We start from the raw sequence: 17,877 nt of genomic DNA on the forward strand, positions 1-17,877 counted from the left end.
GGGCAATGTGTATCTGTCACTGTGTGGGGCAATGTGTAGCTGTCACTGTGTGGGGCAATGTGTATCTGTCACTGTGTGGGGCAATGTGTATCTGTCACTGTGTGGGGCAATGTGTAGCTGTCACTGTGTGGGGCAATGTGTATCTGTCACTGTGTGGGGCAATGTGTATCTGTCACTGTGTGGGGCAATGTGTATCTGTCACTGTGTGGGGCAATGTGTATCTGTCACTGTGTGGGGCAATGTGTAGCTGTCACTGTGTGGGGCAATGTGTATCTGTCACTGTGTGGGGCAATGTGTATCTGTCACTGTGTGGGGCAATGTGTAGCTGTCACTGTGTGGGGCAATGTGTATCTGTCACTGTGTGGGGCAATGTGTATCTGTCACTGTATGGGGCAATGTGTATCTGTCACTGTGTGGGGCAATGTGTATCTGTCACTGTATGGGGCAATGTGTAGCTGTCACTGTGTGGGGCAATGTGTATCTGTCACTGTGTGGGGCAATGTGTATCTGTCACTGTATGGGGCAATGTGTATCTGTCACTGTGTGGGGCAATGTGTATCTGTCACTGTGGGGTAATATGTATCTGTCACTGTGGGGTAATATGTATCTGGCACTTTTCTGATAATGCCAGACAGTGTCTTTCATATATTACCACAGTCTCTCATTACATACAGGAGGCAGTGTGCTGGCAGCCAAAGCGTCTACTACGTCCATTCTGGCTCACCGCATTCTGTGGTTGCTCTCCTGGTCTGTGGATCTGGACTCTAAAAAGACCTTGGAGGTGATCCCTTTTAAGGGAAACATCCTTTTTGGGGAAGATCTGAACAAGATTGTTGCTGACTTAGCGTCTGCTAAAACTGCATGTCTGCCTTCGTCTCCGAATGCTAAAAGTACCACATTTCGTTCCATTCGACCTCCAAGTAAATCAAAGGGTCAGGCGTACCCGAAACAGGCTCGCACTTCCAAAACCTCTAAGCCCAAACCTAAATGTTCCTGGCCTGCCCGTCAGCCTGCTTCCAAAACAGACAAACCTGCTGCATGACGGGGCAGGCCTCCCCCTGGGGGATCCCAGGGTGGGAGGCCGACTTCTGCGGTTCACCCAGGTATGGTTACAGACCACTTCAGATGCCTGGGAGAGGGAAGTCGTCACTCACGGATACGCCATCTCTTTCAAGAAACGTCCCCCTCGCCCGTTTTGCTCGACAAATATCCCTTCGGATCCGTTACAAGCAAAAACTCTACATTTGGTGGTACAATCCCTCCTGGAAACAGGAGTGATAATGCCGGTGCCTCTGGCTCAGAGAGGCAGGGGGTACTATTCAACGCTGTTCCTCGTTCCGAAATCGAATGGAACCTCAGGGCCCATTCTCAATCTCAAGTCTTTGAACAAATTTGTGAAGGTTTCCAAATTCCGAATGGAATCTTTTCACTCTATTGTTCTGGCCTTGGAGCCCAAGGACTATATGGTATCCCTGGACATTCAGGATGCTAACCTACATATATCTATTGCCATGTCGCATCAGCAATATCTGCGGTTTTCTATTGGCAACCTACATGATCAATTCCAAGCCTTGCCTTTTGGACTGACCATGGCTCTGCGAATCTTCACCAAGGTCATGGCGGTCACGACAGCCCTTCTACGCCGTCAGGGTATCAGGATCCTGCCATATCTGGATGACTTGTTGATCCTGGTGAACTCCCCAGAGGTTCTCCTCCATCATCTGGAACTGACGGTCCAATTCCTGCAAGCCCACGGGTGGCTCATCAACTGGAAGAAATCCTCACTGGTTCCTGCTCAAAGCATGGTACACCTGGGGGCATTACTCGGCACACACAACCAACGGTTGTTCTTGTCTCCGAAGAAGTAGAGATGTGCACTTGAAATTTTTCGGGTTTTGTGTTTTGGTTTTGGGTTCGACCGCGTTTTGGCAAAACCTCACCGAATTTTTTTTGTCGGATTCGGGTGTGTTTTGGATTCGGGTGTTTTTTTCAAAAAACACTAAAAAACAGCTTAAATCATAGAATTTGGGGGTCATTTTGATCCCAAAGTATTATTAACCTCAAAAACCATAATTTCCACTCATTTTCAGTCTATTCTGAATACCTCACACCTCACAATATTATTTTTAGTCCTAAAATTTGCACCGAGGTCGCTGGATGACTAAGCTAAGCGACCCTAGTGGCCGACACAAACACCGGGCCCATCTAGGAGTGGCACTGCAGTGTCACGCAGGATGTCCCTTCCAAAAAACCCTCCCCAAACAGCACATGACGCAAAGAAAAAAAGAGGCGCAATGAGGTAGCTGTGTGAGTAAGATAAGCGACCCTAGTGGCCGACACAAACACCGGGCCCATCTAGGAGTGGCACTGCAGTGTCACGCAGGATGTCCCTTCCAAAAAACCCTCCCCAAACAGCACATGACGCAAAGAAAAAAAGAGGCGCAATGAGGTAGCTGTGTGAGTAAGATAAGCGACCCTAGTGGCCGACACAAACACCGGGCCCATCTAGGAGTGGCACTGCAGTGTCACGCAGGATGTCCCTTCCAAAAAACCCTCCCCAAACAGCACATGACGCAAAGAAAAAAAGAGGCGCAATGAGGTAGCTGTGTGAGTAAGATACGCGACCCTAGTGGCCGACACAAACACCGGGCCCATCTAGGAGTGGCACTGCAGTGTCACGCAGGATGGCCCTTCCAAAAAATACTCCCCAAACAGCACATGACGCAAAGAAAAATTAAAGAAAAAAGAGGTGCAAGATGGAATTGTCCTTGGGCCCTCCCACCCACCCTTATGTTGTATAAACAGGACATGCACACTTTAACCAACCCATCATTTCAGTGACAGGGTCTGCCACACGACTGTGACTGAAATGACGGGTTGGTTTGGACCCCCACCAAAAAAGAAGCAATTAATCTCTCCTTGCACAAACTGGCTCTACAGAGGCAAGATGTCCACCTCATCATCATCCTCCGATATATCACCGTGTACATCCCCCTCCTCACAGATTATCAATTCGTCCCCACTGGAATCCACCATCTCAGCTCCCTGTGTACTTTGTGGAGGCAATTGCTGCTGGTCAATGTCTCCACGGAGGAATTGATTATAATTCATTTTAATGAACATCATCTTCTCCACATTTTCTGGATGTAACCTCGTACGCCGATTGCTGACAAGGTGAGCGGCGGCAATAAACACTCTTTCGGAGTACACACTTGTGGGAGGGCAACTTAGGTAGAATAAAGCCAGTTTGTGCAAGGGCCTCCAAATTGCCTCTTTTTCCTGCCAGTATAAGTACGGACTGTGTGACGTGCCTACTTGGATGCGGTCACTCATATAATCCTCCACCATTCTTTCAATGGTGAGAGAATCATATGCAGTGACAGTAGACGACATGTCCGTAATCGTTGTCAGGTCCTTCAGTCCGGACCAGATGTCAGCATCAGCAGTCGCTCCAGACTGCCCTGCATCACCGCCAGCGGGTGGGCTCGGAATTCTGAGCCTTTTCCTCGCACCCCCAGTTGCGGGAGAATGTGAAGGAGGAGATGTTGACAGGTCGCGTTCCGCTTGACTTGACAATTTTCTCACCAGCAGGTCTTTGAACCCCAGCAGACTTGTGTCTGCCGGAAAGAGAGATCCAAGGTAAGCTTTAAATCTAGGATCGAGCATGGTGGCCAAAATGTAGTGCTCTGATTTCAACAGATTGACCACCCGTGAATCCTTGTTAAGCGAATTAAGGGCTCCATCCACAAGTCCCACATGCCTAGCGGAATCGCTCTGTGTTAGCTCCTCCTTCAATGTCTCCAGCTTCTTCTGCAAAAGCCTGATGAGGGGAATGACCTGACTCAGGCTGGCAGTGTCTGAACTGACTTCACGTGTGGCAAGTTCAAAGGGCATCAGAACCTTGCACAATGTTGAAATCATTCTCCACTGCGCTTGAGACAGGTGCATTCCACCTCCTATATCGTGCTGAATTGTATAGGCTTGAATGGCCTTTTGCTGCTCCTCCAACCTCTGAAGCATATAGAGGGTTGAATTCCACCTCGTTACCACTTCTTGCTTCAGATGATGGCAGGGCAGGTTCAGTTGTTTTTGGTGGTGCTCCAGTCTTCTGTACGTGGTGCCTGTACGCCGAAAGTGTCCCGCAATTCTTCTGGCCACCGACAGCATCTCTTGCACACCCCTGTCGTTTTTTAAAAAATTCTGCACCACCAAATTCAAGGTATGTGCAAAACATGGGACGTGCTGGAATTTGCCCATATTTAATGCACACACAATATTGCTGGCGTTGTCCGATGCCACAAATCCACAGGAGAGTCCAATTGGGGTAAGCCATTCCGCGATGATCTTCCTCAGTTGCCGTAAGAGGTTTTCAGCTGTGTGCGTATTCTGGAAAGCGGTGATACAAAGCGTAGCCTGCCTAGGAAAGAGTTGGCGTTTGCGAGATGCTGCTACTGGTGCCGCCGCTGCTGTTCTTGCGGCGGGAGTCCATACATCTACCCAGTGGGCTGTCACAGTCATATAGTCCTGACCCTGCCCTGCTCCACTTGTCCACATGTCCGTTGTTAAGTGGACATTGGGTACAACTGCATTTTTTAGGACACTGGTGAGTCTTTTTCTGACGTCCGTGTACATTCTCGGTATCGCCTGCCTAGAGAAGTGGAACCTAGATGGTATTTGGTAACGGGGGCACACTACCTCAAGAAATTGTCTAGTTCCCTGTGAACTAACGTCGGATACCGGACGCACGTCTAACACCAACATAGTTGTCAAGGCCTCAGTTATCCGCTTTGCAGCAGGATGACTGCTGTGATATTTCATCTTCCTCGCAAAGGACTGTTGGACAGTCAATTGCTTACTGGAAGTAGTACAAGTGGGCTTACGACTTCCCCTCTGGGATGACGATCGACTCCCAGCAGCAACAACAGCAGCGCCAGCAGCAGTAGGCATTACACTCAAGGATGCATCGGAGGAATCCCAGGCAGGAGAGGACTCGTCAGAATTGCCAGTGACATGGCCTGCAGGACTATTGGCATTCCTGGGTAAGGAGGAAATTGACACTGAGGGAGTTGGTGGGGTGGTTTGCGTGAGCTTGGTTACAAGAGGAAGGGATTTACTGGTCAGTGGACTGCTTCCGCTGTCACCCAAAGTTTTTGAACTTGTCACTGACTTATTATGAATGCGCTGCAGGTGATGTATAAGGGAGGATGTTCCGAGGTGGTTAACGTCCTTACCCCTACTTATTACAGCTTGACAAAGGCAACACACGGCTTGACAAATGTTGTCCGCATTTCTGTTGAAATACTTCCACACCGAAGAGCTGATTTTTTTGGTATTTTCACCAGGCATGTCAACGGCCCTATTCCTCCCACGGACAACAGGTGTCTCCCCGGGTGCCTGACTTAAACAAACCACCTCACCATCAGAATCCTCCTGGTCAATTTCCTCCCCAGCGCCAGCAACACCCATATCCTCCTCATCCTGGTGTACTTCAACACTGACATCTTCAATCTGACTATCAGGAACTGGACTGCGGGTGCTCCCTCCAACACTTGCAGGGGGCGTGCAAATGGTGGAAGGCGCATGCTCTTCACGTCCAGTGTTGGGAAGGTCAGGCATCGCAACCGACACAATTGGACTCTCCTTGTGGATTTGGGATTTCGAAGAACGCACAGTTCTTTGCGGTGCTTTTGCCAGCTTGAGTCTTTTCATTTTTCTAGCGAGAGGCTGAGTGCTTCCATCCTCATGTGAAGCTGAACCACTAGCCATGAACATAGGCCAGGGCCTCAGCCGTTCCTTGCCACTCTGTCTGGTAAATGGCATATTGGCAAGTTTACGCTTCTCCTCCGACAATTTTATTTTAGGTTTTGGAGTCCTTTTTTTACTGATATTTGGTGTTTTGGATTTTACATGCTCTGTACTATGACATTGGGCATCGGCCTTTGCAGACGACGTTGCTGGCATTTCATCGTCTCGGCCATGACTAGTGGCAGCAGCTTCAGCACGAGGTGGAAGTGGATCTTGATCTTTCCCTAATTTTGGAACCTCAACATTTTTGTTCTCCATATTTTAATAGGCACAACTAAAAGGCACCTCAGGTAAACAATGGAGATGGATGGATACTAGTATACTTATGGATGGACTGCCGAGTGCCGACACAGAGGTAGCTACAGCCGTGGACTACCGTACTGTGTCTGCTGCTAATATAGACTGGATGATAATGAGATGAAATCAATATATATGTATATATAATATCACTAGTACTGCAGCCGGATAGGTATATATTATATATTTATTATGTAATGACTGATGACGGACCTGCTGGACACTGTCAGCTCAGCAGCACCGCAGACTGCTACAGTAAGCTACTATAGTAGTATGTATAAAGAAGAAAGAAAAAAAAAAACAACCACGGGTAGGTGGTATACAATTATGGATGGACTGCCGAGTGCCGACACAGAGGTAGCTACAGCCGTGGACTAACGTACTGTGTCTGCTGATAATATAGACTGGATGATAATGAGATGAAATCAATATATATGTATATATAATATCACTAGTACTGCAGCCGGACAGGTATATATTATATATTTATTATGTAATGACTGATGACGGACCTGCTGGACACTGTCAGCTCAGCAGCACCGCAGACTGCTACAGTAAGCTACTATAGTAGTATGTATAAAGAAGAAAGAAAAAAAAAACAACCACGGGTAGGTGGTATACAATTATGGATGGACTGCCGAGTGCCGACACAGAGGTAGCTACAGCCGTGGACTAACGTACTGTGTCTGCTGCTAATATAGACTGGATGATAATGAGATGAAATCAATATATATGTATATATAATATCACTAGTACTGCAGCCGGACAGGTATATATTATATATTTATTATGTAATGACTGATGACGGACCTGCTGGACACTGTCAGCTCAGCAGCACCGCAGACTGCTACAGTAAGCTACTATAGTAGTATGTATAAAGAAGAAAGAAAAAAAAAAACAACCACGGGTAGGTGGTATACAATTATGGATGGACTGCCGAGTGCCGACACAGAGGTAGCTACAGCCGTGGACTAACGTACTGTGTCTGCTGATAATATAGACTCGATGATAATGAGATGAAATCAATATATATGTATATATAATATCACTAGTACTGCAGCCGGACAGGTATATATTATATATTTATTATGTAATGACTGATGACGGACCTGCTGGACACTGTCAGCTCAGCAGCACCGCAGACTGCTACAGTAAGCTACTATAGTAGTATGTATAAAGAAGAAAGAAAAAAAAAACAACCACGGGTAGGTGGTATACAATTATGGATGGACTGCCGAGTGCCGACACAGAGGTAGCTACAGCCGTGGACTAACGTACTGTGTCTGCTGCTAATATAGACTGGATGATAATGAGATGAAATCAATATATATGTATATATAATATCACTAGTACTGCAGCCGGACAGGTATATATTATATATTTATTATGTAATGACTGATGACGGACCTGCTGGACACTGTCAGCTCAGCAGCACCGCAGACTGCTACAGTAAGCTACTATAGTAGTATGTATAAAGAAGAAAGAAAAAAAAAAACACGGGTAGGTGCTAGGTGGTATACAATATTATATATATATTATATACAATTATATATATATATATATATATATATATATATTAAACTCATAAACTGGTGGTGATTATTAAACTGGTGGTCAGGTCACTGGTCACACTATCAGCAACTTGCAAGTAGTACTCCTGAGTCCTAAGCAGACAATCACAATATATATTATACTGGTGGTCAGTGTGGTCACAAACAATGGCAGTGTGGCTGGCACTCTGGCAGCAAAAGTGTGCACTGTACGTTATATGTACTCCTGAGTCCTGAGTCCTGCTCTCAGACTCTAACTGCTCCCCACTGTCAGTGTCTCCCCCACAAGTCAGATAATACAGTCACACTATCTCTCTCTATCACTTCAGCAAGTACTAGTAGTAGTAGTACTCCTCCTAATGCTCCCTAAAATTACTACTGTGTCTCTCTCTCTGTCTCACTCTCTTCTCGAATCTCTATAAACGGAGAGGACGCCAGCCACGTCCTCTCCCTATGAATCTCAATGCACGTGTGAAAAATGGCGGCGACGCGCGGCTCCTTATATAGAATCCGAGTCTCGCGATAGAATCCGAGCCTCGCGAGAATCCGACAGCGTGATGATGACGTTCGGGCGCGCTCGGGTTAACCGAGCAAGGCGGGAAGATCCGAGTCGCTCGGACCCGTGTGAAAAAAACTGAAGTTCGGGCGGGTTCGGATTCCGAGGAACCGAACCCGCTCATCTCTACGAAGAAGGTCCTGAAACTTCAGGACAGGATATGATGCTTCCCCTCTCGCCCTTGTGTATCGATACACTCGGTGATGCAAGTACTAGGCATCATGGTGTCGGCTTTTGACATGGTAGAGTACACTCAATTTCATTCTTGCCCTCTGCAGAGGTTAATTCTTTCCAAGTGGGATGGCCTGCCTCACCGGATCAGGTCTCACATGATTTCCTTGACTCCGGAAGTTTGTCTGTCTCTGAGCTGGTGGCTACAGGACCAACGATTGAGCAGGGGTCGTCCCTTCTGGATCTCCAACTGGGTCCTCCTAACGACAGATGCTAGTATGTGGGGTTGGGGTGTGGTGTTGGAGCAACACTCTCTTCAGGGTTGGTGGACCAGGGAGGAATCTCTCCTCTCGATAAACATTCTGGAGTTGCGGGCAGTGTTCAGTGCTCTGAAACTGGCCCTGCCCCTGGTACAGAACAGGCCTGTTCAAGTACAGTCGGACAATGCCACCATGGTGGCATACATAAATCATCAAGGCGGCACTCGAAGCAATGATGGAAGTGTCAAAGATTCTTTTATGGGCGGAACGCCATCTACCAGCCATATCGGTAGTGTTCATTCCGGGGGTCCTCAACTGGGAAGCGGACTTCCTCAGTCGTCAGGACGTACACGCCAGAGAGTGGAGTCTTCATCCGGAAGTTTTTCAACTCCTAGTGGACAAGTGGGGCCTACCAGATGTAGACCTGATAGCGTCTCGACACAATCACAAGGTTCCGGTCTTCGGAGTAAGGACAAGGGATCCTCAAGCAGCATTCGTGGATGCACTGATAATTCCATGGTACTTTCGGCTGCCATACGTGTTCCCTCCTGCGTCATTTCTGCCCAGGGTGACAAGTAAGTTCAAGCAAGAAGGAGGATTACTACTTCTAATTGCTCCAGTGTGCCTCAGACGGCATTGGTTCTCAGATCTGCAGGGTCTCTCGATAGAGCATCCTCTTTTACTTCTGCAATGCCCAGACCTCCTCATTCAGGGCCCTTGTGTCTACCAGGATCTGGCCCGACTGGCTTTGATGGCGTGGCTCTTGAAGCTTCAGTCCTGAGGGCCAAAGGATTTTCTGAGGCAGTCATTCAAACTATGTTGAAAGCCCGTAAACCGGCTTTGGCTCGGATTTATTATAGGGTCTGGAATTCTTACTTCACCTGGTGTGCAGCTAAGAATTATGATGCATACAAGTTCAGTACTGACAAACTTTTGGCTTTTCTGCAACAGGGCCTGGACTTAGGCCTTCGTTTGGCCTCCCTCAAGGTTCATATTTCAGCCTTGTCGGTATGGTTTCAGAAAAAATTGCTACTTTGCCTAACGTTCATACTTTCACTTAGGGTGTTTTACGGATTCAACCTCCCTATGTTCCTCCTGTGGCTCCTTGGGATTTGTTGGTTGTTCTGGATGCCCTACAAGAGTCTCCGTTTGAACCTCTTGAGTCTATGGACCTTAAATGGCTTACACTTAAGGTTTTATTTTTGCTGGCTATTGCCTCTGCTGGAAGGGTTTCAGACTTTGGTGCCTTATCCTGTCGGTCACCCTTTCTGATTTTTCACCGTGACCGTGCTGTTCTTAGAACTCGCCCTGGTTATCTGCTTATGGTAGTGTCATCTTTCCACCTTAACCAAGAGATTGTGGTTCCGGCCTTTATCTCTCCTGGTTTGTCCTCCAAAGAATGGTCTTTGGATGTGGTACGGGCTCTCCGTATATATGTGAAGAGACCTGCCTCTCTTAGGAGATCTGATTCTCTCTTTGTCCTTTTTGGTTTTGACAAACGTGGCTGGCCTGCAAATAAGCAGACCTTGGACAGATGGATTAGAATGGTGATTGCACAAGCTTATGTACAGGCTGGACTTCCAGCTCCTGCTTCTGTCAAGGCCCATTCTACTCAGTCTGTTGGACCTTCTTGGGTGGCCCATCGTGGTGCATCCCTAGAACAATTGTGTAAGGCAGCTACGTGGTCCTCAGTGAACACATTCATCAGGTTCTATGCCTTTGATACTTCCGCCTCCCAGGATGCTTCTTTTGGATGCCGGGTTCTTGTGCCCGCTACAGTGCGTCCCCTCCCATGAGGAACTGCTTTAGGACATCCCCCATGTTATTCCCTGTGGAATACCAGTGTACCCCACTGCAGAAAAGGAGATTTATGGTAAGACTTACCACTGTTAAATCTCTTTCTGTGAGGTACACTGGATTCCACAGGGCGCCCACCCTGACGCACTTAGGGCACCCACCCTGACACACTTATCTTCTTTGGGCATTAGCCGCTGGTACCTTCTCTTGTCATGAGAATGTGTTTTTATGTGGCTACTAACTACTGTCGTCTCTTTTACCTGCTACTGCATTGGAGTGGTTAAGAAAACTGAGCTCCAGTGCCTGGAGGCGGGGATATAGAGGAGGCGGTGCAGTGCATCTTGGGAACAGTCAAAGCTTTAGCCTGTTGGTGCCTCGGATCAAGATCCAACTCTGCACCCCAATGTTATTCCCTGTGGAATCCAGTGTACCTCGCAGAAAAAGATTTAACAATGATAAGTCTCACCATAAATCTCCATTTCTGGATCACATTGCATAGGAGATGTCTCAACACTGTTCTGGTCAGTTTTTTCTCCACTATCCCTAATCCCTAAACCTCCTCCTAATAGCTAACCTTAACCTTCCCCCTCCCCGTAGCCTAACCCTAGCCACCTACCCAGTGCCTAACCCCCCCCCCCCCCTGCAGCCTAACCCTAAACTTACCCCTATTGCCTACTATATTGGTGTTACGTGTAAAAGGAGCACTATTGTGTGGCATAATGTGTATAATGAGCTCTACTGTGTGGCGTAACCTGTATAAGGGCTACGACTGTGGGGTGTAACGTGTATAAGGAGCACTACTGTGTGTTGTAATATGTATAGGGAGCATTTACTGTGTGTTGTATCATATATAAGAAGCACTACTGTGTGGCGTAACGTGTTTAAGGAGCACTATTGTGTGGCGTAACGTGTTTAAGGAATACTACTGTGTGCCGTAACGTGTATAAGGAGCACTACGTGTGGTGTAACATGTACAAGAGGCACTACTGTGTGTTGTAACGTGTATAAGGAGCTCTGCTGTGTGGCGTAACATGTATAAGGAGCAGTACTGTGTGGCGTAACGGGTATAAGGAGCACTACTGTGTGGTGTAACATGTACAAGAGGCACTACTGTGTGTTGTAACGTGTATAAGGAGCTCTGCTGTGTGGTGTAACATGTATAAGGAACAGTGCTGTGTGGCATAACGTGTATCAGGAGCACTACTGTGTGGCAAAACATATATTAAGAATACTACTGTGTGGCGTAACATGTATAATAGGCAATACTGTGTGTTGTAACGTGTATAAGGAGCACTACTGTGTGGCGTAACGTGTATAAGGAGCTCTACTATGTGGTGTAACGCGTGTAAGAAGCAGTACTGTGTGGCGTAATGTGTATCAGGAGCACTACTGTGTAGTGTAACTTATATAAGGAGTACTACTGTTCAGTGTAATGTAATGTAATTTGGTGTAATGTAATAAGGTTGCACTACTGTTTGGCATAATTTGAATTGGTGGTACTATTGTGTGCCCACACCCCTTTTCAATGAGACCATGCCCGATTTTTTGACTCACATTTTTTGGATTATGGGTGGGGGGTGGGGCAATGCATGTTGTTGCACTTGGTGCCACCACAGTCTTGTTCCGCCACTGCGTAGGTTCATATGCGATTTTGCCACCAGGGCAGCATCTTTAACTGAATGTCTGAGAAAACAGTCCCCAGACAAGATCTGATCATAGATGTGCTAATTATAGCACATCTATGAACATTTGCTCTGACATGCGGGGGAATGCCCAGCACAGGGCTAGTCCGCCTCACATGTCTTGCCCTCCCCTCCCCGCACAGGTACAAAAGCATTGCACAGCAGCGATGCTATTGTACCTGGCGAGTAGCTCCCTGCCAGCACAGCTCCTGTGCGCTGCCAGGCTGCTACTCGACAAGTCCTGGGTCGCAGCAGCTGCGTGTGACGTCATGCAGCCACGCCCCCCCCCAACGGTCTGGCACGTCTCCGTTGTCCGGACCGCGGTTCTAACGCCGTTGGCACACCCCCTCCCGCCCCGTGACCGCCTCTGCCTGTCAATCAGGCAGATGAGATCGCAGCCCTGAGATGCTGATAGCATCTCACTGGGCTCCCGGGATGCATACGCCCAGGGCGCACTCCACAAAGTAGTTCAGACTGCGATCGCTGCTGCTGTAGCGATGCAGTCTGAATTACCCCCTAGGCCCGCAGAGACTGCTTGGCAGAATTTAAGGCAAGCTTTGTGCGCAGAGCCTGTATTGCATGCTCCTGATTTCAGGTATCAAATTTGTGGCCCAAGACTAGTTAACCCTTGCAAAACTACAGCTACTTATTCAAAATGGCACATTATAAAATGGTGTTTGTGCCCACTTTGCCAGTGTATTTTATGCCCAAAACAGCATTGGGCCAGGCAAAGTACAAGTGGGCCATATGTAAGTCACCACCCTCTGTTGTTTTAAGGTGTGAAAATTGTGGCCCAAGACTAGTTAACCCTTGCAAGACTACAGCTACTCATTCAAAATGTTAAAATAAGGTGTGTGCCCAGTTTGCCAGTGTATTTCATGCCCAAAATAGCGTTGGGGCAGCAAAATACAAGTGGGTCATATGTAAGTGACCACCCTCTGTTGATTTCAGGTGTCAGATGTGTAGCCCAAGACTAGTTAACCCTCGCAAAACTCAATTTTCTGAATAAGAAGCTGTAGTTCGAATAAGAAGCTGGCCGAATAAGAAGCTAACTTCAGCCTCGTATGGGTGTCTGCATAAGAGACAGGAGAGAGAAAGAGAGATCATTTCTCTCTGTCCCCTAAGCACTGCAGCACACTCCATCCCCTGGCTCCACACGCCGCCACAGCTCTTCTCCCGGCCGGGCAGCAGCGCAGCCTGCACGCCCAGCCAATTACTGAGCCGCAGGCTGCTACATCACAAACTAATGGCTCAGCTGTCCTGTACTGCTATTCGGCACTGGCGCCGCGGCTGTTAGGGGAGACAGGAGCAGCGTGGCACTACAGAACGGTAAGAGAGTTCCGATCTGTGGTGGGTGGCTGACGGGGGGCCCATTTAGAAAGGGGGGCTGGGGTACTTACCCCCAGGGCCCCCCCTTTAATTCAGCTCTTGAAACATGCCAAAGGTAAAGGGCGTAGCTACCATAGGTGCAGGCAGTGCAGCTGCTATGGGGCCCAGAGCTGAGAGGGGCCCACCTTCCCTGTTAAAGTTACATGTGTTATATACATTTTTCACCATTGGGTGGTACGTAGTGGTCCTTTCAAACTTTTTCCTTGGAGCCTGCAATATATCTAGGTATGCCCCTGGACCTGCTCATTATAGTGTGGTATAAAATGAACTGGAAGGCATTTTAATGTTATATAATATGAACTGGGGCACTGTAAGGAGGCACAATATGAACGGGAAGCACAGATGGTGTAATGGTTAGCATTACTGCCTGACAGCACTGAGGTCATGGGTTCAATTCCCACTATGGCCCTAACTGTGTGGAGTTTGTATATTCTCCCTGTGCTTGTGTGGGTTTCCTTCGGGTACTCCGGTTTACTCCCACAATCCACAAATATACTTGTAGGTTAATTGGCTCCAAACAAAATTAACCCTAGCGTGAATGTGTGTACATGTGGTATGGAATATAGATTGTAAACTCCACTGGGGAAGGGACTGATGTGAATGGCCAAATATTCTCTGTAAAGCGCTGCGGAATATGTGTGCACTATATAAATGACTGGTAATAAATAAATACTATATCCTAATGTGAATTAGGGGTACTGTGCAGCATAATGTGTACTGTCAGCTCTGAAATGTGACAAAAGGTTGAACTTAAGCATTACTACTTTTCATAAAAGAAACTAGGGCACTACTATGGGGCGTAACATTAAATAAGGCTCTACTATGGTTCAGAAAATGAAAAAGGGCACTATTATGGGACATAAAATGTACAACTGCTGCAGAGAAGTGTCTCTCTAGAAGCATTGAGAAGGGGGCCCTTCAAAATGTTGCTATGGAGCCCACAAAGTTCTGGCTATGCCCCTGCCAAAGGTAATAAGTGCCATTGCTAAATATGTGTGTATCTACATTCCTGCATACTTATAGTCATACTTGCCTACCTGACCCTCTCCATGAGGGAGAAAATGCTCTGTTCCTGGACTTTCCTGGTAATGTATGATTGCCATCACCTGTGGTGAGCTAGTTAATTGATAAGAAAGGTGTTCCACCACAGGTGATGGCAATCATACATTACCAGGAAAGTCCAGGAACAGAGCATTTTCTCCCTCATGGAGAGGGTCAGGTAGGCAAGTATGCTTATAGTGTGTAATATAGAGTGTGTATATAAACCTTTTGCATTATATTCATTAAAATAAATGAGAATGAGTGTCTGTAATGAATACTAAATAATACAATTCTACATTGATGGTAATAACTCTTTAATATCTAATAATAAGCAATGGCTTACTTATAATACGCATTGCAAACATTCCTTCTGTTGTTGCATACATGTCATTTCCTCTGTGTACAGCAGCCTGGCCCATTGAACATGAAATGCCATATTAAGCAGCTTGTTTCCCATGAGGAATACGATCCTTTATCTCCTGGGGATGAGGTCAACCTAGTGAGGGACAGGTATTGTATCATGATGACTAATGGCTTGGTGTGCCTAGGATACCCTTGTCTTGCGTTTCCACCAAACTACCACAAGATGGCATCGCGGTCTGTCACGCTGCCTCGTCATCCTCAATAATGTACTTTCTTCACATTGATCGCTGGGGAAAGAGGGAGGGGAGACATTTCCTGCTGAAGGGGAAAGAGAAGAAGAACGAGGGGTGTCAGAGGAGAGGGAGCAAAGCGGCAGCGGGCAGGAGGAGAAGGCTAACCTAATATTGAAGGTGAAAAGTCAGGAGAGAGAAAGGGAAGGAGGGAGATAGGGAAAAGGCTGGGGAGAGGCTTCCAGGCGAGGTAGACTAGAAAGAAAGGAGGGAGGAAAGAGAGGGAGCAGAGGATACGTTTCTCCCAGAGAGGTGGAGGAAAGGGAGGATAAGGGTGGAGGAGAAAAAGAGAAGGTGATACAGGAGGGAGAGAGGATTTGCCATAGAAAAGGAGCTAGTTTGCCCCATGGAGGAATAATAGAGATTTGGAGGTAAAAAGCAAGAGAAAGGAGGGCTACACAATCGGGAAATTTGCAGGGAGATCTCCAGCTGGCAGGAGGATGCATTTTGCCTTTGGAATTATCCATGGTGCAGGGCTGCTGCTTCTCGTCACCCAGGCTGCTCTGGTGAGTAAGATCATATAAATCCCCATCTATCAAGTCATGTACACGCTCTAGGGTTCACCCTTAACACCCCCTCTCATTAACCTTCTCATTGCTGTAGGGATTTGAGGGCCCTCCCAGCACCTCTATCATATAGGGAATGGTTGCATGGTATTATATTTCAAGTTCATCTTTTATTTTTACAATGTATACATTTATTCTATGGTTTATCCTATTAGACCTTATGTGAAACAAGGCAATGTATACACAAATTCACCCCACATTATCGCATGTCACATTTCAGTCACTATAAACATGCCACTCTCTTGAGTTATTATTTTACATATTTTAACGATAAAATGTTTTAAGAGGTATATTTTCCATTTCATCTTTTTCCGTCTAATGTGTATATTGGATAGTAGAAGTATATGTGGTAAATCTGCACATTGTGTGACTTTACACAGTAGCATTTAATAATGCAGCACAACACATTTATAAAGGTAGCAATTTTGATTGAATTGGTAGAATCTTTTCTTTAGATCTGCAGCTGAAAAATTTCAGCTATAAAGGATTGAATGATATAAAATGTTAAGGGCATACTGGCAATATCAATTATTTATCAAACGACAGTCCTAGATAGATAGATAGATAGATAGATAGATATACAGTATACTAGGCAGTTTTCAATCTAACAGCAGACTAAAATGCATTTGTACATTAAAATGTTAGCATAATTGATTATGTGTGTGTACTTACATGTGATTCCTAATCGCACACATTTTGTGAAATTCACCATTCTATTTCATGTACATAGAACCTTCTGACTTTCTGAAAATACATATCTGCTATACTTTAATCAAATGTGCAAAATAATGTGGCCTCAGTAGTTCAATGTATGTATATAACATGGTGCCAGGAAATTGCATTTGCATCCTTGATTGACAGCTGCCATTTTTACCTCACCAGAGGCAATCATGTGAGAATGCTCTTAAACATGGTTTTTGTAGTGTTACAAATGTATTACATAGCTATAATCAGAGAGTAGTGATGTCATCGGCTATAAATTAATTGGCATTTCAGAATTCCTATGAAAGAATGTTGCAGCTCATATGTTATAAATAATAACATACAATCATTGTAGATTATAAGACCACCTCATAGCTCTGTGCCCTGTATGAAAACACTTGGTTGCAAGCCATATGCCTTTATATGGTCACATAATTCTATTACTGTCAGTATACTTATAATTTACAGAAGGTGAAAATGGAATGTAAAACTTTGAGACTTACTCCAGGTCCATCAATATAAACAATAAATGATCTCATCCATTCGTCCATAATACAATTCTATGCAAAATAATGGACTAATTTCCTTATTCTGAATTGGGAGTGAAGTAAAAAAAGAACAAGTAACTGTGCACCTGGACAAACCATGTTGTACTGCTAGGAGTGCAAATACATGCATTATTTTTGTGTGCAGGGTAAATACTAATACCTTTGCAAGTTTGCATGTAGCCCAAACTTGCTATACAGCTTCATTTTCATTGTGCAATTTAGATTTCAGTTTGGATGCAACCCTCCAAAATCTAAACCACTCTACACATTGTACATCTGCCCAACCTGCAGTGCAGCATGGCTTTACCAAATTATACCCCTTTCAGATAAGAATGCCGGGTCGCACCCGGGATTACGTGTACGGATCAAACCTGGGTGCGAGACCCCTTTCAGACTGGCGGCAGGGCCCAGCTTATTGTCAGGTTGGCAACGTCACTGCTCACATGTGCAGTGCAGATACTTGGATATGAGATCATCTCTAAACGCCGGCTCCCCCTATACTATAAATGGGTACCGGGTCACATTGACTAGTCTTACCCGTTTATACTGCACCGCGACCCCAGTCCTTCCTGGGACCAACCCTGCAAGCTAGCCAGGTTGGATTCCCAGGTCACTGGACCTGGGTTAGCCCTTTTCCACTGAGCCGCCCCTGAGTTATCACAGCATAACCCTTGTTTTAGCGGCAGTGGAAAGAGGGTATAACTTGCTCTATTTTTGCTTTGCTCCCTACTCAGAATCAGGCCCTATGACATCAGAGCTCTATTATATTGCATATTAACTACTTCACTGCAAGCAAAGTGCATCTCATATCTACAGTAAGTGTGTTTTGTCTTATTCCATAAGTGAGCATTTTTATACTG

General features: G+C 46.1%; 1 protein-coding gene across 2 annotated transcripts in view; it reads left to right on the forward strand.

Moving 5' to 3' along the window:
* Nucleotides 1-15,210: 15,210 nt before the first annotated feature.
* The window catches only part of SDC3 (syndecan 3), a 223,332-nt gene continuing 220,665 nt past the window's right edge, over nt 15,211-17,877 (forward strand). The window contains exon 1 of one of the 2 annotated variants that reach the window (XM_063954495.1): nt 15,211-15,707. Coding sequence is in view for 1 of the 2 variants with exons in the window: in XM_063954496.1 (XP_063810566.1) it covers nt 15,642-15,707 (66 nt within the window). In the remaining variant the exon portion in view is untranslated. The remainder of the gene's footprint in view (nt 15,708-17,877) is intronic. The other variant, XM_063954496.1, reaches the window with a different exon arrangement.

Source organism: Pseudophryne corroboree, chromosome 2 (assembly GCF_028390025.1).
Source record: "Pseudophryne corroboree isolate aPseCor3 chromosome 2, aPseCor3.hap2, whole genome shotgun sequence".
Lineage (NCBI taxonomy): Eukaryota > Metazoa > Chordata > Amphibia > Anura > Myobatrachidae > Pseudophryne > Pseudophryne corroboree.